At 41.5% G+C, this 27215-nt stretch overlaps 1 protein-coding gene across 2 annotated transcripts in view; it reads right to left on the bottom strand.

Annotated features, from left to right (window-relative positions):
- Nucleotides 1-20004, bottom strand: part of trabd2b (TraB domain containing 2B) — a 78737-nt gene extending 58733 nt beyond the window's left edge. Inside the window, exons 1-2 of one of the 2 annotated variants that reach the window (XM_026157669.2) lie at nucleotides 19517-20004; nucleotides 16397-16966 (exon numbers count right to left, since the gene is read on the bottom strand). In XM_026157669.2, the coding sequence (XP_026013454.2) occupies nucleotides 16397-16966; nucleotides 19517-19630 (684 nt within the window). In that variant the 5' untranslated portion in view covers nucleotides 19631-20004. The remainder of the gene's footprint in view (nucleotides 1-16396; nucleotides 16967-19516) is intronic. The other variant, XM_026157668.2, reaches the window with a different exon arrangement.
- Between the last annotated feature and the right edge of the window lie 7211 nt (nucleotides 20005-27215).

Raw genomic sequence — 27215 nt, 5'->3', positions numbered from 1 at the left:
GTGTGTGTGTGTGTGAGGGAGGGGGTGTTATCCCTTACATTTCCAATCAGATTCCTAAATATTATTATCCCTGACTGATTGATGCCTGTAGACAATACGCCTGTGTGATTGTGTGTGTGCAATTTACCCATCATCTTGGAGTGTGTTTATGTAGGTGCATTCCTGCATGCATGTGTGTGAAGAAATAAGTGAGTTATTAAGCTTCACCAGGGATGTTTGCCTTCTCATAATAAATGCACACAGATATTTGGCACGCTCCAACACCAACCCCCAACCCTCGCACACACACATGCACACAGCAGTTCTCAGTGCGATGAGCTGTCAGTCCCTGTTAGGCTTGGCATTCTTGTTAGCACGCGGTTTAGATCCCCTTTCAGAGGAGCTGAACTCAGGACCTTTCCCCCTCAGCACTTCCAAAGAGCGTTAGACGCCAGTGCTGGCAGAAAAGCAGCGAACATGAAGGAAAGAGGACAGACAGGAAGTGAGAGCCAACGAGCTCTCATGATATCGGAGAGTTTGTATTTAATCATTTGTTGAAATAGCTTCCATTCTGCGTGAGTTTTACAATTCCTGGTGTTCAGTCACATTCTCAGAGCCCACTTCCATTTTCTGCTCAACTAATTGTGTCTTCACCCAAATTGCTGCAAGTTCACCCTTGAGTATATCAAAGGCCAGAGAAAGAAATGAAGCTTACCAAAGCACATTTACCTTATGAATAATGTTACCTTAAGTTTCAATTACATTCTTTCCAAATGAGCCCCTGAAGAATCCACTGCTGATTAAAAAGAATTTATTTGTGTTTCTCTGGGAGACAAAGTGGACTAGAGTTCCTTTTTACAAGAGCCAGATCAGCAAGTCCACCTGGGTGGGCAGTGGTACCCTAAAAAACCTGAATCCAAACCAGACGTCCTTCAAAATGATTTCATCCACAGTTCCTCGTGCACTGATGACTGCGAGCGATCCAAGATAAGCATCTGATTTGCGAGAAATGTGATTCAATTGAAGGGAACATCTACCATCCCACAGACGTGCCCAAAAATCTTTCCAAAACTTGGCACGCTCCCAAACAAAAAAAAAACAACAAAATCCCATCTCCACAGTCAAAGCTGAGCCCAAGTGAAGACAAATGGAATTCCTGAATCAACTTGCAGACTAAAATCAGACCTCGCGTTCCGAATCTCTCTGTGGGTAAGGTGAGGCGTGAAGAGATTTGAGGGCTTTGAGGATTCAGGATTCTTTATTTTTTCACACATAAATTGAAATAATAGGATACTGACAAAATTCCACAAACTGATGGATTCAATTTTGTGTTGTGATGTCGAACCCCCCCAAAAAGAATTAAGTTAATTTCCTTTAAAGCCCTAAACCTATCAATTTCTACAATAAGTGATTTAGTAAACACCAGATAACACTCCTTACTATGCACAACACAAGTAATATGGAGAGTAAGAAATTTAGAAATGGTTGCATAAAAATCTTTGGAAACTAAATATAAAGGTAGAATTACATGAAAAGCAAAGAACAACAGTTCAGAAAACTTAACAAAGTTTCTGTTTAAGAATCTGAAAAATCAGAAACCAAGAAAAAACAAAGACAACTTTTTCACTTTTAGTTTTCTTTCTTTAGCATTTTGACTTCTTCCTGTAAATTTATGTAGTTTGATTTTTTCCCATCCTCTTTCCCATCTTCATCACTCTAATCTTCTCTTCACACGGTTTCCAAGGAGCATTCCCGCTTTTGTTTGAGTCAGGGGCCATTTTATGTAAACACCAGCAGGGATGAGGTAAGATAGTGTAGTTTGTGTAGTACTGTATATATGACCCGACCAGTTCCTTTCTTCAGAAATCCTCTTCTGATAAACATAAAAAATGGATTCTGGCTGTCTTTCAGTTTTTAAACATTTGGAATGAAGCAGTACGCTTTTCCTCAAATATGCCGTTTTATGACACAAAGGTCAATTAAATAGTTTCCAGATTCATTTGTTGTTCCTTCTTCTGTCTTATATCATTTGTAGCATTTGGACTCAATAGCTCATTATAAAAATCTATTGATCATGTTCCAATTTCATGACTTTTTAAATGTTTCTTGCAGAGATGCATGACGCAGATTCACAATTAACAATGTTCTCATAAACAACAGCAATTCCATCACTGCTCCTGTTTGTATCCAGAACTATAATTAGTGGGCGATGTTTCAATCACCTGTTAGAAGCATGCAATCCAGTTTGCTGCTAATAATGATATCATTAATAATGAAAGTGCTAGATGTAATATGGAGTGACAATGGCATTGGTGGACTGAGACAAGGTGAATGTAATGTGTACAAGAGCAGCAGGTCGTTGCTTACTGGCTTGTTGTTAGTGTCTGGTCTGTTGTTAATTATTATCTTATTATGATAAAGATGTTTGGGAACATTATAAAATGATGTATTAGCAATTGTAAACTGTGAGAAGTTCAAAGGATCAAACATTGTTGGTTCTTGTCATAAAAGGACGAGCTCCCAATGTGGTAATTTATAATGTTTACAGAGGTTCCTATCGCCACATGAGAGGCAGTTGGAATAAGTGAAAACCGATTAGGGCTGGCATCAAGATCCAGATGATGTCAGTATGTGCAAGGGATCAATGTTTGCCAAAAGCTCGGACTTCATTCTGCTGTAAGTGCTCAATTTTAGAAAGTGTTTAGCTAAAACAACTTGTTTTAGAAGTTGAAATGCTGCGCCAAGGCCTAGTATAAGATAAACAAGTAGTCTTTCGAACCGTGAATCATGAAATTACTTTAGTTCAATAATAATATGGAGCTGGAGGTTATTGTAATAGGTTCTCTTTGACAGATATGACATGAGTTTTGTCTTGCTGTAGGAAATGGTGAACTCACTATCATGAAGGAAAAGATTCGATCAAACAAAAGTTTAGTCTAACTGCAGAAAAAGGCAAGACAGTGGCACTCCTTTTGGCCATCAGACTTTCTCTTGTATTTGCATTGGACAGCACTTGTCAACAGCATATTCACTCAAGTTTAGTCTGACTGAGTGCATAACCAGCCGGCTGAACAGACATCTATAGATAGAAGAGCATCACTGGCAATTATGTCTGTGATTTCCACATAATTGAAACGTCATTTGTGTCAGTCTCAAGCAAAATACCAAGACCTCAAGAAAAATATGAGGCATGACCAAGATAAATGAGGTTGGAGTCAGAGAAAAGACCACAATGTTAAATCTGTGATCACTAATAGCACAAAGCACAGGATGAACTTGAGTCCTGCAGCTGTACAGTGACTGGGCAGCAGCGCTGCAGCAGTGGTCAGCTGGGACCTCTTGTCCAAACATTGTCGTCACTCATCCTTTCTCCATCCCTCCCATCCCGCATCCCACTAAATACCCTGGCTGTTAGCAGGCATTAAAAAGCCATTCGCACTGCTCTCAAGTGCATAGGTTGGCCGTCACCACGACTCACTACAGAGGCTTTGACGGGCTCTGGCCTCTCTCTCGCTCTCTGTCTTTCTCTAACTCTCTTCCTCTATGTCTCTCATGCGTTCTCCCCTTTGCATTTTGGCATCTGATAAAATAGCCTTGTGTTTCCATTCCAACACTCACTCGCTCTCCATGAGCTTTTCACAAAGATCTAGCTTTCGACTGTCAACAATGGTGTGCATGCCTGCACCGCATGTCTGTCAGGCTCCTGTCGGCTGCCCCGGGCACTGACACTATTACCTGTGAGAATCAACAGCAGAAAAACCAATCAAAAACACTGGATTTGTTCATGTCAATCCAGAATTGGCTCACACGGAGAGCAGACCATATTTTCTGTATTATCAGATTGTGTTATGTTTCATAGCAACATGACGATGGAGGCCTCATCCATTAGAAACTGTTTATTGTGATGGTGTGTTCATTTGTTCATCACTGACTGATGTTTTTTTAACACTGATACGGCTTTCAGGAGGATTCAGAAAGAAATCTGAAAACGGTGCCCTGTGTTGTCCAGTACTGAAATATCACATTTCTGTTTTGGAGATTGTGAGTGAACTCTTTCGTGGAGAGCTGGAGACTCTGCGTCAGTCATCTCTATCAGAGGATAGGGGGTCTGTAAATACAGTATTTCTAAAGCAATTTATAATTCTAATGATTTATAATATATGTGCTAATCTAAAAATATGAAATAAAAAAGTAATAAATGACAGAAATAGCAACTAACTCTGTCTAACAACAGTGAATTCACAGTCTGGACTAAACTACCAGTTTAGCAGGTTTTAATGACATTAAATACATCATTTGCAGACGCTTTTCAGTTCACTATAATAGCAAAAATAATATGTTTTATATTGATATAAAGCATTATAAGGAATATGACGAGCTGTCCTAAAAAGAAACGAGTAGAACGTTTTCCATTCTAGTAGCCGTTAATACACTAGACATTTAAAACATGTGTAAATAATTTCTGAACAAGTTAAAACGCCTTTTTTTAAACTCCTGTAAGTAATGGCTTATTAGAAAGAAGTCTCAGAAAAAAATAACACAATCCTACACTATAAGACAAATGTGGATTTACACAAACTAGACACTTCTAGCTATGAAAGGGAATATACATGTAAAGGGTTTGTTTTTTTAAGGGTAAAATACTATGGCCACCCACACTTGGTGGTATATTATGTGATGTTGTTACTACCTGAAGGCAGGTGGTTTGGCACTGAGTTGACAGGGGCATCAGAAACCAATAACGGCATGTGCTTACACATTGACTTTCTTCAGCCAAGTTAAACTCATGTATCTGAATGGGCTCGTACAGTGTGTCCATGAGATTTCTTTGCGGCTCTTATTCTACCTAACAGTCTTTGATTGTCTGTCTCCTCAGCTCAGCTCCAGGAATGCTTACTTGTGCATCATCTCTCTGTTCCCACACTCAACTTTAGCTGAGAGCAGTGCTCAATGGGGCAGTTCCTTTACATTTTTACAATGAAAAGCTGCTATTTCAGTGTCAATATTAACTTTAACTACTGATGATGGCAATATCTCGAAATTAAATGTAGTCTCCCAGTCTACAACTAATCTTAACTTAAAAGTGACGTATCACAGTAGGACAGGGAGCCTCTGTATATATGTTTGTTATAGAATGTGGTCAAGCTGATAATTACATACATTTTGTTTGTGATGTTAGCATGATTAATTGTAATTAGAAATAATAGTAATAGAAATTCCAGCCAGAACCTCATAGATTTGAAAAAGAAATTTGGAAATCTGTAGTTGCTGCAGGACTTAACTTGCTTTTATATAGGAATAGAACCAGAATACAACTACTTGGCAACCAGCTGAGGCATGTCACATCCCCTATTGCGTTGACTGAGTTGTACTCATTGGTGCAGAATAGTTATTTGCAAACCTTTGCCAATCTGAACGTGACTGCAGTCACACCAAGTCAGACCCCAGTTGTTTGAAGTTGGCCCGCACTTGGCAACCTGTGCAATAACTATGCAATTGAAAGTGGTCTTCCAGAAGTTGATGGTCTGGCACCCTCAAACCGCAACCCCGAGGATCTTGCACTCTCAACTCAACAACCAGGTGGTTGGTGTAATTACTTGTAATCTGTCTCTGACAGTCGAACAAATCCAGTGGAGTCACGAGGCTACCACCGATTTTTCCTAGTCGCAATGAGGTTGCCGTCCTATTTTTGTTCTCGTGTGAGTGAGCCATAACCAAAATTACTGTGGTCAGATGCCCCAAAACTGCAATGTGGTTATCCCAGAGAGGACATTGTTTCTGTGTCAAACACTGGTCCAACCGGGCCCTCTCTTGCACACCAGAAAATGTTTATCATATTACTGAAGTGAAAAATTCATATGTCCACATTTGAACGACAGTTTATTTGGCTGTGAAATGGCTGCGATGAGACAGGCATACGAAATTCACCCATGTATAAAGATGCATCGGGTTTAGATTTAAAACTCTAAAAAAGGATATAAGCTGGTATTGGGAATGAGCTGCAGACTTAATATGAAAGTTTTTAAAATACCAGGCTGATCACACAATGAACTTCTGTTGAGTTTCTGCAGTGCTGGGCTTTATGGCAGTGAGAGCAAGGCTTGTAATCTCCAGTGTGCTTAAAACCACACTGAACCTCTGGAATATATGAGTACAGTGCAGACATAATTCAATTTAGTGAATGAAAATGAAGCATTGCAAGTCTTTGTGTATGGATGCATGTGTTGGTATTATTATATGTGCGTGTAACTGTGCATAAAGACTGCCCGAGAACTCTAGACATTTCCCAAGTGCCCACGACAACAAATTTGTCTGTGACAAAGTCAACTGCCCCACCTGTTCACCATTAATATAGGTTTTACTCCATCAAACCATTTCCCACACAATCCCACATCTGTGATTCACACAAAACACACATTCACCTCCGCAGCCCCTCAGGCTGACATGTTTCCCTGCTAATCTGTTTGCACAACTCTGGTGTGACCACAGGCCAATTACACATCGTCACATGATGCACACCCACAAGAGAGCCCAAGGAAGAAAAATGAGAAAAAGAGCCACCCACTGAGAGAGACCCTCTTTGTCAGCTTCTTCCCCTTCCCACTCACCCCAAATATTCCCCTGGGCTTTTCCCTCCATCCTCACTGTCCTCTTGGTTCTCTCAGTTAAACCATCCCCTTCATCTTCTGATCTCTCGCACCAGTTTTGTGGCTGTAATTACAGCTGCCCGTCATTTAGGCTCTCCCTAAACAACGGCACCCCTCGGAGACCACAGTCCTGCTACATAAATTTGATTTCTCATCTCATTTACGTTCTGTAAACTCTGCCATATGTTTGATATTATATTTAAACTGTTCCAGTGGATGCCAAGAAAGTGTGTGCCTTGGGAAAGGTAGAAAACTTTGCTGGAAAAACGGTGCAAGTGACTGACAGGTGAAATTAACCGTGATGTGAAAGAACATTTCAGGGGGAAAAAACAATCAAAAGCAAAAATGGAGAAGAGAAAGTTACTTCACAGCAGCATCCAGTTTATTATTGTTGTCTTTTATTTTGGCACAGGGGAAGCTATCAAGTGTAGAAAGTATTCCTGTGTTACTGTTGCCGTTCTCTCTCCAGTACCACCAAATTGAGCATTTTTATTTTCCTCTTCACTCCCTCTAGTTTGAATTAGTGACATGGAGACTCCTTCGTCTCCTGACTCACTGGGTGTCCCTATCCTTTCAATTTTCTCTTTCTTCATAATCGCCTTTTCCATGCTTTTCTCTTTTTTTGCCCTTTCTCCCGTGATAAGGATTGACCGGGTCAGACGTCAGCAGCAGGGCAGCCAATTTTTATTGTATAAATATATATATATACATATATATTTATTATCCTTTTAACACACCAAAAGGACAGGAATTTCTCTATAAGCTTGCAGAACGAGAGCCAAGGAGTTCAGCAAATTATTTGGAGATTACGTTCACTTTCATCATTGTCCCAATGCTGTACTTACCTGATAGAAAAGAGAAATAATCCTCATCCATTCATGTACTTCTTAAACAGCTTAGCTTGTTAAACCCAAACTTGCAAAGGCTACCTGACTCCAGCCTGCGTCGTTATATAGAACTAAAAATGTCACATTCAACTGCAGTGTGAGGGGCACGGAGAAGAAACTGGGCCTAAGGCAAAGGAATGGGGTCATCCAGAGGGCAAGTGCAAGGCCAACCTAGTCCTTCAGTCAGTCTAACTCAGGAAAAGTTCTGTGAACTCTAACTGGAAAGATGGAACAGAGACCAAAATCTCATAGGAAAACAATATATTTATTGATCGGATGCTTATGGTCTTTGCTAAAAGCTCATTTTTGTATTTTACTGGTATAATCTATTCTAACGAGTTGCAGAATTTGAAACAGAAGCAGATAAATCCCGATGATTCAGTCTGGCTTGGAAACTACTGACAGTGCCTGAATTTTACATGTGTACACCACTACAATAAATTTGAAATGATGCAGGTGAAGTGCAGACTCTTGGTTAAATTTATGGGTACAAATAAACCCTCTAAATGCTGTTTTACAGCTATTTCACAGGTATTGCTGCTACTTTGTACACAGTTCCCTCTTTTTTAGGGATTAATTTCCAATTGCATCATTTCAAACTGACAGTGGTGTAAGAAACTGTGAAATCTGAGTCAGCATCCAAAAATTTCACCTAACTGTATACATGGGTTCACATTACACTCAATACAGTTTTTAGTCTAATTACATAGTAGCTGTGCATCAACCTTCAGAACCCTATACCCAGGTGTGTTATAAAAATACAACTCAAAAAGGTGGTTAGCAAAGACAGACGCATATAGTCTAGATACTTTTGTTATGTGTAACAGAAAGGAACCTGGCAACAGCACTGTGAGTGGCTGAGAACAGATTTGCAATGGCGAGAAGAAAGTTTGGGCAGAAGGTAGCATTTTTCAAATTAGTGGCTAAGCTTAGTTTGACCTTTGGAGCTCAATGTTTGTGCTTTCGCTTATCTCTGGGGTAATCTATCCCTGCAAAATGTTGTTAACAACACTGCAGACCAGAGCATCTGCAGTGTTGTTAATGGTACTGGATCCTTTCTCCTGCTCGCCTGCTTCTTGTCTTTCTTTCTTTCCTGCCTGCTTGCCTTTCTGATTATCTGCTTTCTGTCTTGTCTGTTTATTTACCCTCTGGTCCTTACCGCTAACTTACTTCTTGCATGCTTTTCTCTCTGCTGGTTTTGCTTCAGCTCACAGGTACTCCTCTAGAGGTGTGCAAAGGGAGTAACTGTATCCAACTGTTCAAGGGATGATAGGACTATAGGATTTATGTGCTCCCTAATAAAGTTTATGAGTGGAGCCTTGCTTCAAGAGAGCCAACTGGTCGTTTCACCTTGGCTGAGAGACATTCTCAGTCAGAGACAGAAAAAAAATAGCATTAGAATGAAATTGTTCTGTTATTTGTTTTTGTTTTTTCTGACAAAAACATTACATACATTATAATTTTATAATTTTTATTCACTACAACCCTGAACTTTTCTACACAAAACCTGACTGATGTGAATACAATGTAACAAGGGTCTCAGAAAATACACAGTCTTTACTCTGACAGCTCTGTGGTACAAAGTCTGTGAGATGTTCTCATGTTAGAACAGTGCAGGTAAATGTCTTTTGAATTCACAGAATTGAACTGTAATCATGTCCCCTGCCTCCATAATGCTAATCAGAGAGCTTGACTAGCTGACTTTTCACAGACAGGATCATTTGATGCATTATATTGTTCTGCTTAGTTTACAAAAATGCCACTGTTGTCAAAGAAAGCCGCTCACCTGCCATCTTACATCTACATTATTGAATGGAGGTAATCTTAACTCTCACAGGTCACCTACTCCCCTTGAACCAGAAAGTTGGAGTATGAAAATTGTATTTTTGCTGCATACAAATGACTGCTTTCTATATGAGACTTCTAGCAGAAGGAAATCTGTTTTACACTCCACAGAGCCAAGTGTGAATATGTGCCATGTGTGACGCGCAGTATTGCCAAAAAAAATGACGTACATGTGCCCCACAAGTCTGACTGCAAAAACACATAAAAAGCGGGACTACAAAAATATTATTTGACTTACAGGATAATGCAGGTAAAGGGTGTGAGAGTGAAAATGAGCTTGAACATGTTTTTCTGAAGGGGGGTATAGAGAGGTGAGCGTTAGAGGGGCAGGGTACAAGCAGAGCTGAAGTGCTCCACTGGGTTGTGTATAATGGGGACAGGGCGTTGGGGGTAGAAAGGAGGAATCACATTAAAACTGAGTTCAGTGAGAGGGCTCCGCTAATGCTACCTAATCCTGACAAGCCTGCATCACACAACACACACTCATACACACAGTTGCTCCCTACTGGCACCTATTTATGATTGTTGGCCACCAGTGTGTGTGAGAGGTGTGTGAGGTATGTGTGGCTGATGTCACAGGCTGACTGAGAAGCTGAATTCATCTTGGACCACCAAGTATCTGACATGGAAAGTTGCATGCCATGGCACGCTGGCAATCTATTTTTCCATGTTCACCTCTTCAGGCTGATACTGACATGCCACAATGTCCGGTTAGTTAGTTGTCAGGCACTACTGTTTTACGCTTTGCATGTGTACGCAAGATATTTTTTATGTCTAATTAGATTTAAGCCCTCTGTGGCCCCCCTTTCTTCTGTGAGGGATTCTGTTTTGAAGATTGCTTTTTGGTTTTTTTGTTAACTTTTTTACTAAACTGAAACATTAATTTATTTGTGTAGACACACATGTGACACGAACCATGCCGCAGAACACAGGATTATTTGCCTAACCTAATTTGCAATGCCAATTCCTAGATGGGCATTAAAATTAGGAAGTGGTCTCTTTAAGGATGGCACTGTTCATAGCTGAAGGCATATGAGGGTCAAAGAAAAGGCTGATGGCTATAAAAACAAATGATAAGAGTCATATGTTATTCCTTTCACAGTTCCCAGATCTCCTCCCAGTTAAATATTTATGGGGGATTTGCACCACCATGTTCAAAACACCAGGAAATCTCTTTTAAGAGAATTGTTTGTGGCACACTAAAGGTACCTTTAGAGCAGGTGGTTGCCCAACACCCATAAAATCCTTGAGTTATGATAAAAATCATTATAAAATATTGTCTGAACCTTATACAACTAGCAAATCTATTTTGTTTTCTGTTTTATCCCATCTAGGCATGAAGATTAAAGATATGCATCAGGAAAGAACAGAATTATGAGAGAAATTTCTACAACGAAAGTGTAGCTTTTTGCGCTGCTCACACCCTGATCCTTAGATCTAGCAGGGTTAACCTGGTTAAACAAAGGTTATAAAACAACAATGTCCCAAAAGACAACAACATTCCAGAGGGGCCAAGTGGGTCTCTGAGGAAATCAGTCGGTCACATTCCTGTCTGTGATCAATCAGCCTCTGGCCCAGACAACCTGAGATTGACTTCAGCCACCCTGGAAACTACCTGCCCTCCCCATAGAAAGCAACCTCCAGCCTTATGAAAATCAATTTTCCCTTATTGTGATGAGAAAATATCAAAGTTTAATATGTGTGCTTGTGAATGTTTCTTTGAGTGTACCTGCCTGCAGGAAAGTATTCTCAACCGCCATAAGATTTACTGCAATTTCCACAGTTAGGATGACAAAATAATTATAGAGAAGCTGGCTATAGTGTGTGTGTGTGTGTGTGTGTGTGTGTGTGTGTGTGTGTGTGTGTGTGTGTGTGTGTGTGTGTGTGTGTGTGATCAGCAGCATTGTTCTGAGTGAAGAAGAGTGTGGAGTTTAGATGAATTCACAGTATGACAAGAGGTCTCTACAATTTACCCTGACAGAAACCCTCATTTCTCCACCAAAGGGAGAAGGAAGGAGGGAAGGCTTTTGGCAAAATAAATTCAAAAGTATGGAAGAGCGCTTCAACCTGCCGTGCTTAACTCACTGCCTCGGCTTAGCGACAATGTGGTGGAATCATTACCTCAGGTCTCTCAGGTACTCAGAGGGAGAAGGGACGTGAACTCTGTTGGAAGCAACGAATAGAGATACTGCACCGAGTTAATAGACGAGCACATGGGTTTACAGGTTTTTTTGGTTAGACTGAAGTTAACAGTACACTGTTGATTAATGAATCTTGTTCATAAGTCCAAGTTTTACAGATCCAAGGAAAAAAATCAAACCTGGAAACACATGCGCTTTGGGGTATTCTTATTTATTTAGTAACGAGAGTTTGCTTAACTTTCTCAACTTAAAAGAAACACTGAAATTGCGGCACTTAAGTTCAGTGGATTGATTTTTGTAGCAATATTCTCCCATTACTTCTTGATTGCAGCCTGCTATTGAACACCACAGAAGAAACATTTTGTCTCGCAAAATGACTGTAAAAATACGAACCACGTACAAGAACTGTGATCTATTCTGTTGTCAAGCACGCCGCTCCTGTTTTCACATTGTCCACATCCTGCTTCTGTACCTCCCTCAGCCTACAGAGTTTTGGCCTGTACATAATTGTCTAAGTGCTTCTAGATGGCAGTGGGCGATTTGGTCATTTAGGGGCCTATTAAGTCATTAGTGCAGCAGAGGGACTGCCTTCTGCCTGCCGACAGGACCAGATGATCAGCCTGATATGTGTTGCCTTGCAGTTTTTCAACAGATTCGCGCAGGTAATTATAGCTTCAATGTAAACCACCCTCAGATGTCACGCTTAAAGAGGGAATGCACGTCACCAGCATGCTTTAAAGACAATCTCCATCTCTGCTTTTCCTCCTCCTCCTTCTCTCCTTTTTCCACTCAGCCTATGCGTTTGGATTTGTGTGTGCGGATGAGCAATAGGTGAGAAGCGGGACAACCAGAGCCTCGGGACATGTCAGAGAAAAGGATACGGAATGAAGAAGAAGGCAACAGAGACCCAAATAGAGTGAGGAGGTCAGAGGAAGTTAGAGTATAGTGCAGACAGTCATCCTCTGTGGCCAACACAATTTCTTTAAACCCAAACTTACAATGTAAATATTTGGATATGGCTAAGGTTGGTTGCTTAATTCCACCCTTTAAAGATGTGCTGTTTAGGTGAACACGGTCCAAGGAACACAAATCAAAGTATCATTCATCATTTAATATGACGCATGAGAATCTTATTTTGATTTCATTTCTGTAAACCTCGCCCAGCTTTTGGAGCCATTCATTACCCTGGGTTCTCAATATTACATTCACCGCCTATAAATGCTCATCATCTAAGTGCCACGCACAGCCAAAAACCTCAGTATCCCCACAGAAAAAGTCATTCGCCGTCGAAAGGCTGTATTTTATTTTTACCATTTCACTGCTTTTAAATCATCTTCAAAATTGCTGATTTGTATCAGTCTGAATTGGAAAACCAAACACAAATCATATTTAATATCATATAAAGTAGTAGTGACTTATGGGAAAAGTCTAAACACTGTTAAAAGGAATGTCTTTTTTTCCCAGACAGACAAAAGTTTCACTTTATGGTCGCTGTGTGTAAACTCAGCGGTTGCTATCGTGTATTTTTTATTATATGTTTGCAAGCACATGTTGGAAAATCTTAATGTCATCACTTTGCACATTATTTTACCATAAAGAAATACATTGTTGTGATACTTTGGCCATCTCCCCAGGCCTGAAAGTGCCCCACTGTGACCACAGCATGTGTGAGGCTGCAGCGTCAGCACAGCAGAAAGCCTCAGGCTGATGTCTGCTCTAGCAGAGGAATGCCACAAGAGCTGCACTGATTGAAATAGACACATCAGACTGTCACTGCATCTGTAAACAGGGCGCCTCCTAATCGGGAGGAGAACGCCTTCTTACTCAGAGGAAACTGGATTCACCAACCACCCTCCCGTCTCGTAATAACATTACCCAATCTCCTTTCAAGCCTAAGGTGACGGCACTCGAATCTGTCACCGGTCATCTATCTCTCGCTCAGCGCAAGTAGCTTGAGCTGATGGAAACTAATGGTCAGAGGTTGAACAAGGGACTCCATCAGACTGGTCTCTGTCTGCCTGCTCAGCAGTGCCCAGGCTGACCTCAGCAGACTGCCAGTCTCCTTACCGCTCTGCTGCTTGTGGCTCCGCTACCACCTCCCACCATGACCCATGACCCCCGCCCAGGAGAAAGGCGCCACCGATACGATGCAATTTCCCTTTGACGTGGTCCAGTGGTCTCAGCTGCCAAGTGACCCAGGCAAAGTAAATATTGTTGCTTATCACAGGCCAGCGCCACCACCAAATTTCCCAAAAGAAGTGTTGGACTAAATCAATTTTTCTTCCATGTCCCAACTCCAAAAATGAACAGACTCTAGGTGCAAATAAGCCAGTGGAGTTTGATGTTGTGCATTAATAACACATGGTACAGTTGCTATTATTATGGTGATAGTGGCATTTACTTGATAAGTCATTATGTAATATATGTATCTACCCTTGAGGGAACAAAAGACATACAAAGAGTGTTGGTTATGGAGTGTACACTCTCTCTGCTGACTGCACTGTCTCCAGCCTTTTCCAATCTGCGCTGAAAGCACTTGGTACCGCCCAGCTGTCAACCTACATCGGCCTTCAAAGGACTGGAGAAGAACCATGCACCCTGCCTGCCTTTGTTTCCACAGCCTTAAACTGCCTCTCACAGAGACATCCACACCTCTCTGTCATCTAAAAAGACCAGAGAGAGGTCTCAGACAAACTGCACTCTTGTTAGACCACAATTGTCTAAAGAGGGTTCTGCTATACTTGATATCTCTCTGACCCTCCCACGCTACCACAAACACCACCACTAAACAGAAGATTACTGCTTTAAACATGCCTCCTCCTCCTATTCCAGAGAGGATGATATATTTGCCGTACCACTTTTCAGCCAAAAACTGCTTCCTCTAAATTCATGAGTCACAAAGCAGTGCTTCGAGACCACCCATCTCCCAGGAGTCCACTGTACTGGTACTGTAACAGTGGGACCGGGCCCTCCACTGAGATACCTACAGTGTGATAGGTGATAAATGATCAGTGATCACGTTTTTAAGAGCCTCTCTGTAAAGTCAGAGTTATGGGATGGTGTTAAAAATGTACTTTTTATTGGGACCAAATTATCTGTGAGCCAGCCAGGTTTAGAGTAACTCCCATTTTAGCTCTCCCTTTGCTTATGTTTCAGATTAGCATTAGCAGCAACAAGATGCCGGTCACTCTCCATGCAGCTCCTCCGCCGTCTTTCCCCTGTTTCTTCCTCCTTAGTCAATGTATCTCTGACTTTCTCTCTCTGGTGTTTCACTTCTCTTTCCCCTGATTCCCACCCACGCATTTTCTGTTCAACTTTTGGTGTATCCATCCTTCTGACCTCATCGCTGTTATAGTCAAGCGTAGAGGGATCCAATCAACCATAGTGTTCAGATTAAATCACAAATTATTATAATTGAGAATAATGGTTTCCATGTCAGTTTCAGTTCAGCTCTGGATTGTTCTCATACATGTCTGGAAGCAAAGGGGGTTGGAAGCTCTGGAGTCGGTGGTGCCTATGTACAGGTTGGGTGAAATTCAAATTATTTGTGATAAAAGTTCTATTTAATGTGCTTATCTGAATTTGAAAGATCGTCATATGATTTTGTTTAAAGCCTTTTCATGCAAAAACACATCTCAAAGATTAAAGTCAAGTCAAGGTTCTTTAGAAACATAAACGCTATTTTCTAAAACTGGACGTGTGCTGCTTCTCAACCATGTTTAGGTGTAATTTAAGCAGTGTTGTTTTTAGGGGCAGTGACTGTCGCACTAAATGCAGATCAACATTAAATACACTAAAAACAGGAAACATATTATTACCCTTAAGGTAATAAGAAAACGACACCTGTACGGCACATAATAGACATAAACACTGAAAAAAACTCCCAAAGGCAGTGGCAATATTCTCCCGAGAAACATAGTGTGCCTGCCCTAGCTTATTTCTAGGGTTAGTAAAGCTCTCAGGCATGTGCAGGGCATGCAACGCGACTTTGACAGCGTAGTTAGGAGGTGCTGATGAAAGAGGAGAGGCAGGAAGCCCGCTGCGTCTCAAATTAGCTCCCGAGCCCTCCGTCCTCTCGCATGGAGGTTCAGGCCCTCACAGATTCTCTTGCATTACTCAGTCAACATGGATGTATGAACCTTTTACATGTAGAGCATGCCTTTGTGTGTAGGCAGTCCACGCAAACGTGTTTGATTATGAATACTTTGTGAACACACATGCAGATTTCTCATTTCAAATTTTGTCAAAAGGCTGCATTAGGGAATAAAAACTATTAGATCATCTTACTCCTTCTTTTGAGGCTCAATAGAGTTTTGTCTGGGAACTCACATGCCCTGAAAAATGTTTTACAGCCTCTATTTTAAGTAAGCTGCTGACTAATTCTTTAAATAGAAACATATTTCCATTGCTTTTTACATGATACAATCAATTAAAAATGCATATGCACCCTGTGTTTTGCTGATCAAGTAATTTGGTAATTACACTCCTCTCAAATTGCAGTATGAGTTTAGGATTACTGCAGAGAGCTTGACACACAGTCTGCATTAATAAATGAGAGAGAGCGCTCCTCTCTTCTCACCTTCTTCAGTGTGTTATTGTGTACTCTCTCACACCCTTTTTCCAGATTCAGCAGTTAAATATGTTTGTGTAGTGAGGTGGAGGGACGTTCATAACCATAAAGCTGTCTACAGCAGACATGTTTTAATCACTTCTTTCTCCTTATGTTGTCTTCTCCCACATTCTTAGTTGCATGCAGTATATGTGTATATATTTTCATGTTTTCAGGAGGATAAACGATGCTCCAACTTCACCAAATTGTTCTTGTCATTTCTTCGGCTATTCTGGCTGTGTACACACAGGAAAAATAAAGGCAAAGACAGTCATTTCATCCTCTTACCTGAGAGAAGTTGAGTCCATTGAGGGGATGACACTGCTCCTCCACTTGCTCAACTGCCCCTGTAGTCTTTCCCATTCGCTCTGCCTCTTGAGCTAGAAACAGGTCGAGCACTGGTGTCCCCCTGGACCGGACGTCCCATTCTGTGAGTGAGTTTACCATCAGCATTACCCACACAGGCCTCTTCCTCTCCCAGTTCCCTGCAATAGCATTGAACAGGTAGTCAGCATACAGGCCTCGACCTCGCTGGTCAGCTGTCATCCAATAAGGCATCATGTGTTTGACGTAATCAAGATGGCGTTTGAGTCGGCGGTACAGATCTCGAGGTAGCAGGGTCTGCAGGTTTTCTCCGTGGGGCAGTAACTGGCAGCTGGTCAGTTTGGAGATGGTCAGGGGATCAGTCAGGTCCAGCTCAAAGTAAACATTATTGCTGTCATGGAAAGCCTGCTTGGAGCTGTTGGGAATGAAGTCCCAGACTCGGGTGTAGGGCACGTGGATGGTACCAAATAAGTAAGAAGGTGGGTGAGGAGGTGCCCGCTTTACTCTCCAAAGGAAAGAGTTCATGTCACTTTGCTATAAAAAACACACAAAAAAGAAGAAGAGGAAAACGATTTTAACAGTAAACAGAAACAAAAACACCAAAACCATCATGTTAGAGCTCGCATTAAAACTGAAAGTGACAGATTTTTCCTCTGTTGTGGTTTACTGGCTCATGGGCTCAGGTCAACAAGTTAAAAATTTGAAATACTATTTTAAAATTACACCGCAGGAAGTATGAAGTCTAGTCAGCCTGGGGCTGTGCTGCGAGCACTTGCAGTCAGGGAGTTTATAGAGGGGCCTTCTGGGCTGTAAACAGACCCCCGTGTATTGTTGAGGTGCATACCTCGGTTGCCAAAGCCTCTTTAGGCCTGGGAAGCATTTTCAGGGCTGTGGTGCAAATATACTACACTGGAGCTCATAAAAACCATGAAAGAAACCTGCACTCAATTCTGACCTCACTATGATACTTATATTTGGGATTTTACTTTCTTTTTTTGACATCGGGCATGAGGATGAAATGCTGACAGTCTCAAGTACAGCACTGATTTTGTCTCCAAAGTTTGTGTTACAGCTTTTTACTGTTGTGGTTGTCTTTAATAGAAAGAAATGTCAAAATTGAAATTAAATAATCACAGTCGTTCTAAATGAATATAAGGCTCTACTGCATTTAAAACATGTTTCTTATTAGCTGCTCTGCAAATGTGCTTTGCATGTGCTATGACTTTGATGTTGGCATTATTTAAATATGACAAAAAATAGCTTTTATAAACAATATCAAACTTCTGGCCGCTGAGACACAGTGCAATCAGGCATTTGAGGGATGAAACCCATTACTGTAAAATAAAGTTTTTCTTAGAAAATGTTTATTTCTAAAATTTAATCAAGATTTTCTTCAGCTGTGCTCCACTGCATACTGCCAATGCTGCCTTTGTCATTTCAACTTTTCAAATAGCGGTGCTCTTGTGGTATGTTTCTATAATCATCATAATTAATTGCAATTTACATACCGTAATTACTGGCACCAACTTGTGCTAGACAAAATAAATCAAAATGACCATATTTGATTTCAGGGCAAATTTTTTGCAGACACACTGCGTTTGTTTCTGTGTTTCTAACCTCATTTTCACTCTGGCCAAGGCCACTCGTCTGCGAAGAGTAACGGGAAAGGTTTGGAAGGGATTCATATCATATTTTGGAAGGGCGGAAACTAATAAAGCATTTTGCACGTCCACCGTTAACGACGTGTACTTGGGCCTAACCGTAAACGAAGACGTTTTGACGTGGAAAGTGAGACGGTGTTCGTGTAAGACCTGAAAAGAGGCGAGAGCCTCTCTACTAAGGCAGCTTTGACTTTTCTGGCGAGCCTTGACGCACGGGGTTCCTTTTTATGGGGGTAATTACACTTAACAGAAAACAGAGACCACTGTACTGATGCATTAGAAATCACATGGAGCAAGCCTTCAGCCATATCTGACAACAGTACTATTATAGGACAACCTAATACAACAAAGTCTGTGATCTGTAAACAACTCCTTAATAATATCTTCTGCACACTCAAGTGCCAAGCGTTTTGTTTTTGTTTTGGACTGTTTCTGGGCTCTTGGGCAGTTTTCATGTGCTGTATTTTTTTTCCAACAGAAAAGAGTGTTGGATATGATTCTTGAAGTCACGATGGCCATTAACTTTCCCCCCGCTCTTTATGTCGAAAATGCAAGAAGTGGAAGTCAGACAGCCGGCTGGGCAAGCACATTAACCGAGCTGGAATATGTCCGGGCTGCACTCCGGCACTTCCTCACGGTCTGCGAGTTCAAGCCACGTCCATAATTTTACCAATATGCCCGATAAGTGTTTTAATAAGCCGCCACAGTACTGAAACACGATCACTTCTGAAAGGTCAATGAAACTTTCCCAAATGAAGTAAGTCACCCGTGGGTGTTCCCACTTGCGTTTGTCACATAAACAGCCATAAAGTTGGCAAACGGTAACAGTTTCTCTTGGCAGTCTCCTTCACGTTAAGTCCCCACTCCACAGTTTTACTGCAGTATAAGGGTCTTTCATATATACCTGAACATTTACATAAACATAACGCACAAAAAGTTATTATTATTATTATTATTATTATTATTATTATTATTATTATTATAACTTTAAGTTATTGTCACTATAAATTTAAGCATAAGTAATAAGAAATTGTAGGCTGTTTTCTTTAAAGTCATATCAGCCTTTGCGCTTGTTATAGACAAGTGTCTAAGTCAGAAAAACAGCCTAATGACAAACTAGACTCTGCGCCCCCCGTCGTAGAATCTCCCTCCAAAGTGACCCAATGTTTCAGTGGAGTTTCGCCATATAATTCAAAAAGAAGTTATTAGAGAGAAAGGGGTGTTTAGGATGAACAGACAACAAGTGTCACAAAGCCGTAGGGTTGTTATTAGCACCATTCAGTTATGTGGGCTAAATAACGACCTTGTCGGGGCCAAATCTTTGCTTGGAGTAGCCTAGATTATTATTAACTTTCAAATACGCGTCCATCCCGGTGCACACGGAGAGTCACTGACTTAAGAAAGCCCTCCCAACACGACTCACCGACTTTGGAGCGTCGCACTGTCTCGGTCTGCCCGGTCGGTCTGCGCCCCAGGGTGCCACAGCGTGCAGCAGCGCGCTCAGGAAGACCCAGCTGATTCCAGGCAGAACGACCATCCCGTCGATGTTATTGGACACTTGTAGGAGTCAGCTCAAAGCGGACTTTTCTCTCTTTTCTCCCCACTCTGTCTTCTCTGTTATTGCCCGGTTTCCCGTCTCCTTTGAAGTACAAAAAAAAAAAAGTTACCGGTGGCCTCTGGGCTCACATGTGCAGGTCGGCGAGAGGACCATTCCGCCTCTTCGCCATTCCCGACGCACTCCACTTGTGAAAGTATCTGTTTCTGCTCTAAATTTTTCTTGGCTCCTTCCAACCCGGTGCAGTCCTGAAGCAGGAGCTATAAACTCTTTGGAGAGTTTGCGCTCCACGAACTTGGAGCGTCTTGACTGGGAAAGAGGGAGGTGGGACGGTCTGAGTGAGTACCCCACCCCACCCAAAATACACACAGCCCAGGTTCTTTTAAGAGGAGGGAGCACAGGTTCATAGAGAAATGACAGGTTTCCGCGAGTGAAGCAGCTCTAGCCACGCAGACCCCCAAAACAGTGCAGATTGGAATTAATCTTCTCATTAGCTGCTTATTAAGTTAATTTAGTTTCCATTTCGATGTTCCTGATATTTTTCTAATAACCCGAACTCAGGAACTCGTTTTTTAAAATTGATCCCAATGATCTTAAATGAAATATTTGCTATAGTGGTTTATATACCACAGCCATGCGCTATGATTGGGTATATGTACCTCATTATTATGAGGGGGGCTGTCACCACTAACCAAGAGCCCAGAGGGCTCACAGTACTAGCAGTCCAGAGGTTTGTTTGGTTTGGTTTTCGGCAGAGTCATTTCAAAGATGTAAATGAACACTATTTCAAATGCTGTCATGTGCTTCCTCACCAGTAGGATCCCATTCATCTCTGTCCTTCTCTGTTTGACATGCCTGCAGCAATAGGCTGCATTTGAACTATATGGATAATCTTGGACCTTATATGCATGATTAATGGATGCAAATAAACAGGTCTAAGAAAAGACAACTGTGAGAAGTCTTTTATTTATCTTCATTCCACCACTCTTCTTAAGATGTATTAGTCATGATGAGGAGCAGGCATTCTGAAATCAGCGCATGTGTTGAGAGATAGTGGCCCCTCTGTGCAGGCACCGATGTCAACGCTCCACTACTCTACTGTGACCTCAGTTATTGTCCAAGTGGCAGACAGCGTGACAGAGTCAAGTAGTGGAAATTTATCATGGGGACCCCTCAAACAAGTGGCACCGAGCCCCTCCCGGCAGGCTGGGCAGACAGACCTCAGACAAGCAGCTCTTTGTCCTCTTTCATGTTCTCCCCTCCTCTCCACTCCTCTTCTCACCACTCCATGTTCACTTCTGTTACTGGGCAGCTCGGTCCGTCTGCACCCTTATTGTATTTTCCATTCAGATTGGCTGTTTGTGTTGAGTGCCTTTGATCAAGTTGTCTTTTAACCAAGTTTCACGTTGTAAAACTGTGACACTTCTGCTCTTTGACTCTTGACTCTGACTACTTTCTCTGGGAGTCATTTATCAAGATTTGAGAGTCTGACAGGTAGAAAAGTTAGCATGTTTTTGCTTTATGGATTTGCACAATGGTCCACTTGAATGCCACCTCATATTTTCACATACTTGAAACAGAAGGAACAACTCAAGAAAACCATGCTAAACAGATCTAATCTCTGCATCCTCACTACTCGGTTTCTCCCTTTTGTGGCTCTTGCTCTGAGACAGGTGTGGGACTTCAGTTAACGGTTTCATCTAGTCTAATGTGGCCACCTGTAGACCCAGGTACATGCTTTAACCACGCCTCGTAGAAGGCTTCTCTTTGAAGGAGCTTTCCACATTCTTGGCTGGTTAGAAGAGGGCTTATCCTGCTGGCTGCAGGATATTCCTGGACTGGGGCCAGCACTTACAGCATGGTGCACGTATATAGCTGGGGACGAAAGAAGACTTTAAAGTTAATGTTCTGTTAGCAGATCGCGGCAACGTCCACTTATAGAGCACACATCTGGGGAGGTGTTGGAGAGAGAAGGAGGCAGGAAAGGGAGAGAAAGAGAGTTGACTCGGCTGCAAAAGTATTTTTGACATGTTAAACAAGTCTGCAGCTGAATCCTGCCAATAGGCCTGTCCACACTTTTACTGGCTTTGCATATTTTTCTTTAATATGTCAATTACATCCAGAAGAAAGCATACAGATAGGGAAAGAGTAAATATGAGATTGAAGGCACCCTGTTAATGTCTGTAGCCCTTCAGTTCAAAAGATCTGCTGTCTGGTTGTCCTTGTGGCCGTCCACATGTCTGATATTGTGCAGAAGTCCTGGCACAAAACCCCAATTTTAACTCTGCACCTTTGCCTCAGAGTCATTACTTGTCTTTTGTTATGTAATGCAAGAAGTATTATTTCCTTCATAAACACCACCGGTGCTCTACACCACATGAAAAGAGAACATCCATTTATATCCAGTGAACTGTACAGAGATGTGTAACTGTAACTGAGGCTGGAAATGCATGCAAACTATTTTGTTTATTATGTACACAGGGACCCCTAGTGGTGTGAAGAAGAATTAAGCATGTGCACATTGTGGACAAAAGTAAGAAGAACAAGGTGGGATGGGTACCATGAGGGCATAAAAATTGCGCTTCAAAGAAACTGAGTATGATAAATCTGAAGGAGTGGCTTATAGCTTCAGGCTTCCATACCTCAGAGTCTGACTGTCAAGCTCGAAGGCCCCACTGGACACTCCCTCTTTCTGTCTCTTTCTGGTGTCTCAGCTGGACTAAACACGCATTCCCTTCACTACCTCCACCCATTTCTTGCTCAGGGTCTAATATCCTCTGTCCTCCTTTGAAGACGTCGAGTAATAATATTGACAGAGTCTCTGGTGAAAGGTTATTGTGGTTCCCTTTTCCGGATGTCCTGGGAAAAACGGGGGGTAAAATGTAAAGGTTAGGAGGTGGTAGAGAAGAAGGACAATTTTATGTGGTGAAATATATCAAAGAATCCAAGGAGTGGGCCCAAAATGTATCTGTTTACCCTAGATGAGTAAAGCAGAGATAAAAAGGAGGAAAGGAGTTCAACCAAGTCTAACGTGTAACGGCTATTTTTGGTTAGTCTCCAAGAATTTCTGCTGCCATTGGTGGGTCATGCAGACACTGATTTGTTTGGTGACAGCACATTTGGGTTAAATAGTTTTTCCTAGTAGTTGCAGTGATGTCTCTTGTTGCAGGTCAACACATGCAATTGACGGCCACACGTCTATCTTCATCCAGAATGAGCAAAAGCAGAAGGGGAAAGATGAGAGGAAGAGATACAATGACAGAGGTCATGGCAAGGGTTGTTTTTTTCAGGAGTATTGTCTCATATAGATTTTTTTTTAAACATCTGTCATTATTTTGGGGGGAAGTAAAGAAGAAGAGACATGAGTCTGAGTCGGAGAGAAATAGTTCAGTTTAGTTAAATGAGATCAAGATTTGCATTTAGGATGTATTAATATTTCAAAATATACCTTTTAGGTTCTTTTGTCATGCTGTATAATAGTTACAATTAAGTCATGGAAAGAAAATTCACACTTTCACAGTTTCTTGAGATGCTGAATGAATGAATGAAAGCACACAGCCACCCTGTTTCCAGTTATTTGTGTTAAGTGGTTGCTGGCTCTCGCTTCACATTCACTGTGCAGACATGTGAGTTACAGTCGTCTCCTCATCAAGCTCTCAACGAGCAGGCAGATTAGTACATTTCCAAAAATGTTGAACTGCTTCTTCAAAGGAAAAAGCCTGACTGAAAGAGTGGGAAAACAAAGCAAATGTACAATAATTCCAATTTCTACTTGGGGTCACTGAATTGTTTGATTGTCTGAAAATGATTTGAATCATCATATGGGTGATTTTGGGACCGGCGGACGCTCTCCGCCATCATCATCAAGACGCCTAATAAGGGAGTATTTTTGGATGAATGGAGTTGATGCTTTTGGTACATTTCCACAAACTAGAGCTGTTTTGACAGCGTGCGGTGACCACACACCTTACTAATATGCTTCATGTTGAAATTTCCCTTAATATGCGTGCCAGCTGTTGATCACTTTCCATTTAATGATGAAGGAGACTCATCTTATTAGCAACAATGTACTTCTAAGGTCATTGTGGAAATGGTTTCTATGCTGAGATTTTGGTAAAGCAGCAGTTTTGATCATAATTTGTATTTTTTTTTGTGGTCATTTTGTATATGTGCACACATACTGACGCTTTCACAGAGAGCCATATCTTGTGTTTGTTTTCTAGAGCCTATAATTCTCTTACATCAAAGGCTTGGCTGGCAAAGTCACCCCATGATGCACTGCACTCTCTCCCACTGATCACTGGCATTGTTAGTAATTGTATTACCCATATCTGGAGCACCCCCTGCTATCTTCCCTCTTCTCCCCCATTTACCCCTGAAAGCCAAAGCTGAAGAGTTGGAGGAGTGAAAAGGCTCGTCCTGCTGTTAAGAAGATCTGTCTTTTGGCTATTTGAATGGTAAAAAAAAATAAAGTATGGACAAATAATGATGTTTCCCTTCTTGTCATTTAAGCATACATACTGGTTCTGCTCCAAATCTCAGAGCTGGACAATGGATGCCATTAATATCACAATATTATGGTAATACAATATATATTTTGCCAGTGTTAATCTCTATTATACTGTTGTTGTTCATTGTCGGTGTCCTGTTTGGGGTTTATTCAAGCAGGGTTCAAAGAAGGCCACCAACGCCATATAAGGAATTTTTCATTGACTGGGGAGCACAAACAGCATGTGTTATGATATCATTAAATCAAAGCCTCTGGTCTGCACTGGTGTGCAGGGATCAGATGAGCTCTTCTCTAAGTCGACAGAAATCTGGGTTTGAACTTGACCTTCTTTTGAAGATGGTCATCTGCACTAATAAGGTCTTTTGAAGATTATCATATTGTCCGAAGATGCTTTATTGCCGCACGTATAGTAAATTTGTGGCATGAAAGGTTAAAAAATAAATTATGCTTTAAGATCAATAGAGAACAGGAAGCATTGGTTCAGCCGCTGTCTGCTCGTGTTGTTTTTCCACACACAGCTTTCCCTAGTTTCTGTGATTTTACACTGACTACAGAAAGCAAAGCCTGGCCTTATGCCTGAGTCAGCCTTTGGCAGGGAGTTTAGTTTGGTGGCAATGAAACGCTGTGTGTTTATCCTGTATTTATCCAAGGTTTATTTGGTCTCTTGCACATCTCTCTCTGTGGTCGTACTGTACGCCAGCTGCTGTGTTTGAGGGGGTAGTCTTAGTCATAGACTGTCTTGAGCTTTGTTTACCCACATCTGTGAAGCTAGGTGTCCAAAATACTACATAGTGTGTACCTGGGTGCTTTGGACAGACATGTGGTTTGAACATGTGTTTGAAAGTATAAAAACAATTCAGTGGCCGGATCTGCAGTTTGGGTTCCTTTGGGTCGGAGACAAAGAAACAGGCTCAGAACGATAACATCTTGACTCAGCTACGTTGAGAACTGTGTGATTCCAGAAAAAAGCTCTTTGATCCCTGTGACTGATAAAACTGGACTTCAGCTATGAGTTCAGAACCAGTGCAAGGTTGGGGGTAGGGAGGGGCTGAATGATGCGAAAGCGGTAACGCAATATGACATTTCATGCTTTCTTTCTATCATCTGTTCTTTTCGGCATCTTTTTTCCCACCCCGACATATCCTTTGGTTTCCAGCTCTGTATATTTTCAAAATCAGTGTGCGCTTCTGTAACACTTGGCCCATCAAATTCAACCCCCCCAAACTCAAGTTCATGTATCGGTGCAGATATACATACCCATTCATCTAAACATGAGACACTGAAAGAAGGAGGGTGCACCAGTGCACAAGGTGGAAGAAGAAAGGAAAAAGAAACACAAAAAGAAAAGGTGTTGATGGAAAGCAATTGAAGTGAAGAGTCACAGGAATGCTACAGAGGGAGATGATTAGGTCTGACTGATGGCTCTGTATTGATACAACACAGACATAATTTATTGCCTTAAAGGCCATATTTCAAATGCCTAAAATTAATGGTTTGTGGAACGAGAGCAGTGGAGGATGAGAAGTAGGAGGGCATTTTCAAGATCTGTCTCCATAATAACAACCTGGCTCAGATAAACACACAGACTCAGACATGCATAGACACTGATACAGGTACGCACACATAGATGCACACACACACAAACCCCAGACTTCTTTCTGGGCAATGTTCCTACTGCTACTCTTCACTCACACATAGAGCTGTTCTTGTGGTTGACAGGGAGCGGTGGAGCTGTCAACAGGCCCAGAGCCTGTTGAGAAGCAGACTGCGCTACTAAGCTACACACACACACATTCACCCACACAGCCGCCGATATAAACACAGATCCATACATGCACATGCTTTTGAAATATGTCAAACAGCATGGCTTCTATGACAAAATACACACAAACACATGCACTAGGTCAGAGGGAACATATTAAGCAGTACTGTGCGTATGACTAAACTGAACACACACAAAGAACCGAAACACATTAAACAGCATGACCCTTACGACTAAATACACAAACACACAGGCACGCAGGCACAGACAAATACACAAATAGTTCTCTCAGGAAAAATCCAGAGAGGTAATTTTCTGCTTCTTCAGCTGATCCTGAACATGTGTCACGGTTTATACTGTAATCTACAGTATGAGACTGAAAAAGGAAAACACACCAGCTTCGCCCCTGCTTTCATGTCTAGATTTATTTATGGTCTTGCCTGGAGCTCTGTTTGGGCTTCCAGAGGATGTGAGTCTGTTATGCTGTGATGTGTATAATAATATCATTAACCACTTACCTTGGTAGAAATGACGGTGGGCCTATAATTATTAAGCATTGTCTTAGATTTGGACTCTAAGCAAGCTTCATATTTTTTTGTAATATCACTGTATTGAGCAAAGACTATTTTTACTTCCTTAGTAGCAGTCTGAGCCAAGAATATGCCTTAAATGCAACACATCAATAACGTTGCGACGACAGCTTCCAGTCTCCACCTGGTCTCACAGAAGATGAATTATACTCTGAATCTGACTGAGCCCCAATGCTCAGGTCCCAGGGGGGGCAAAGTTTGAGCCTTAATGCCCCAACAGGGAAGTCAATAATACAGTAAGTGAAATACAAACTGTATCAGTCGACGTGTAAGCGTTTCCCAGCACTTTCTCTGTAAGTGAACACAATTCAGTGGATCTGTTGTTGCAGTATTTCATTCTACAGAAGTATTTAGTTTCAAAAATAGGACCAACTTTATAAATAATCTCTCTAGACAAGTGCAGATATGTATGGAGAAAAATGCGATATTCTGCTTTTTTAAGCCGAACGGGGTTGATCTCATATGTTAAATGTATCAGCTAACATTGTTGTGATTGGCCAGTGAGCCCAGACCTGGTACAATCAGGCCGATGTTTGGTTGGTATCGTGACAGTATTATCATCATCGACAGCTTAGCATATTAGCTAGTAACATTTACAAACAATTTGTAACATAAAGTATCACAAGTTGATGGTGAAGACGATGTTTTGTAATGGTCATAACTAGATCATTCAAATTAAATTTGCTATGAAAAGTTAGGAGTAAC

Source organism: Astatotilapia calliptera, chromosome 23 (genome assembly GCF_964374335.1).
Source record: "Astatotilapia calliptera chromosome 23, fAstCal68.1, whole genome shotgun sequence".
Classification (NCBI taxonomy): Eukaryota; Metazoa; Chordata; class Actinopteri; order Cichliformes; family Cichlidae; genus Astatotilapia; species Astatotilapia calliptera.
Note: the sequence above shows the minus strand (reverse complement) of the source record. Positions and strands in the feature narration are given on the sequence as shown.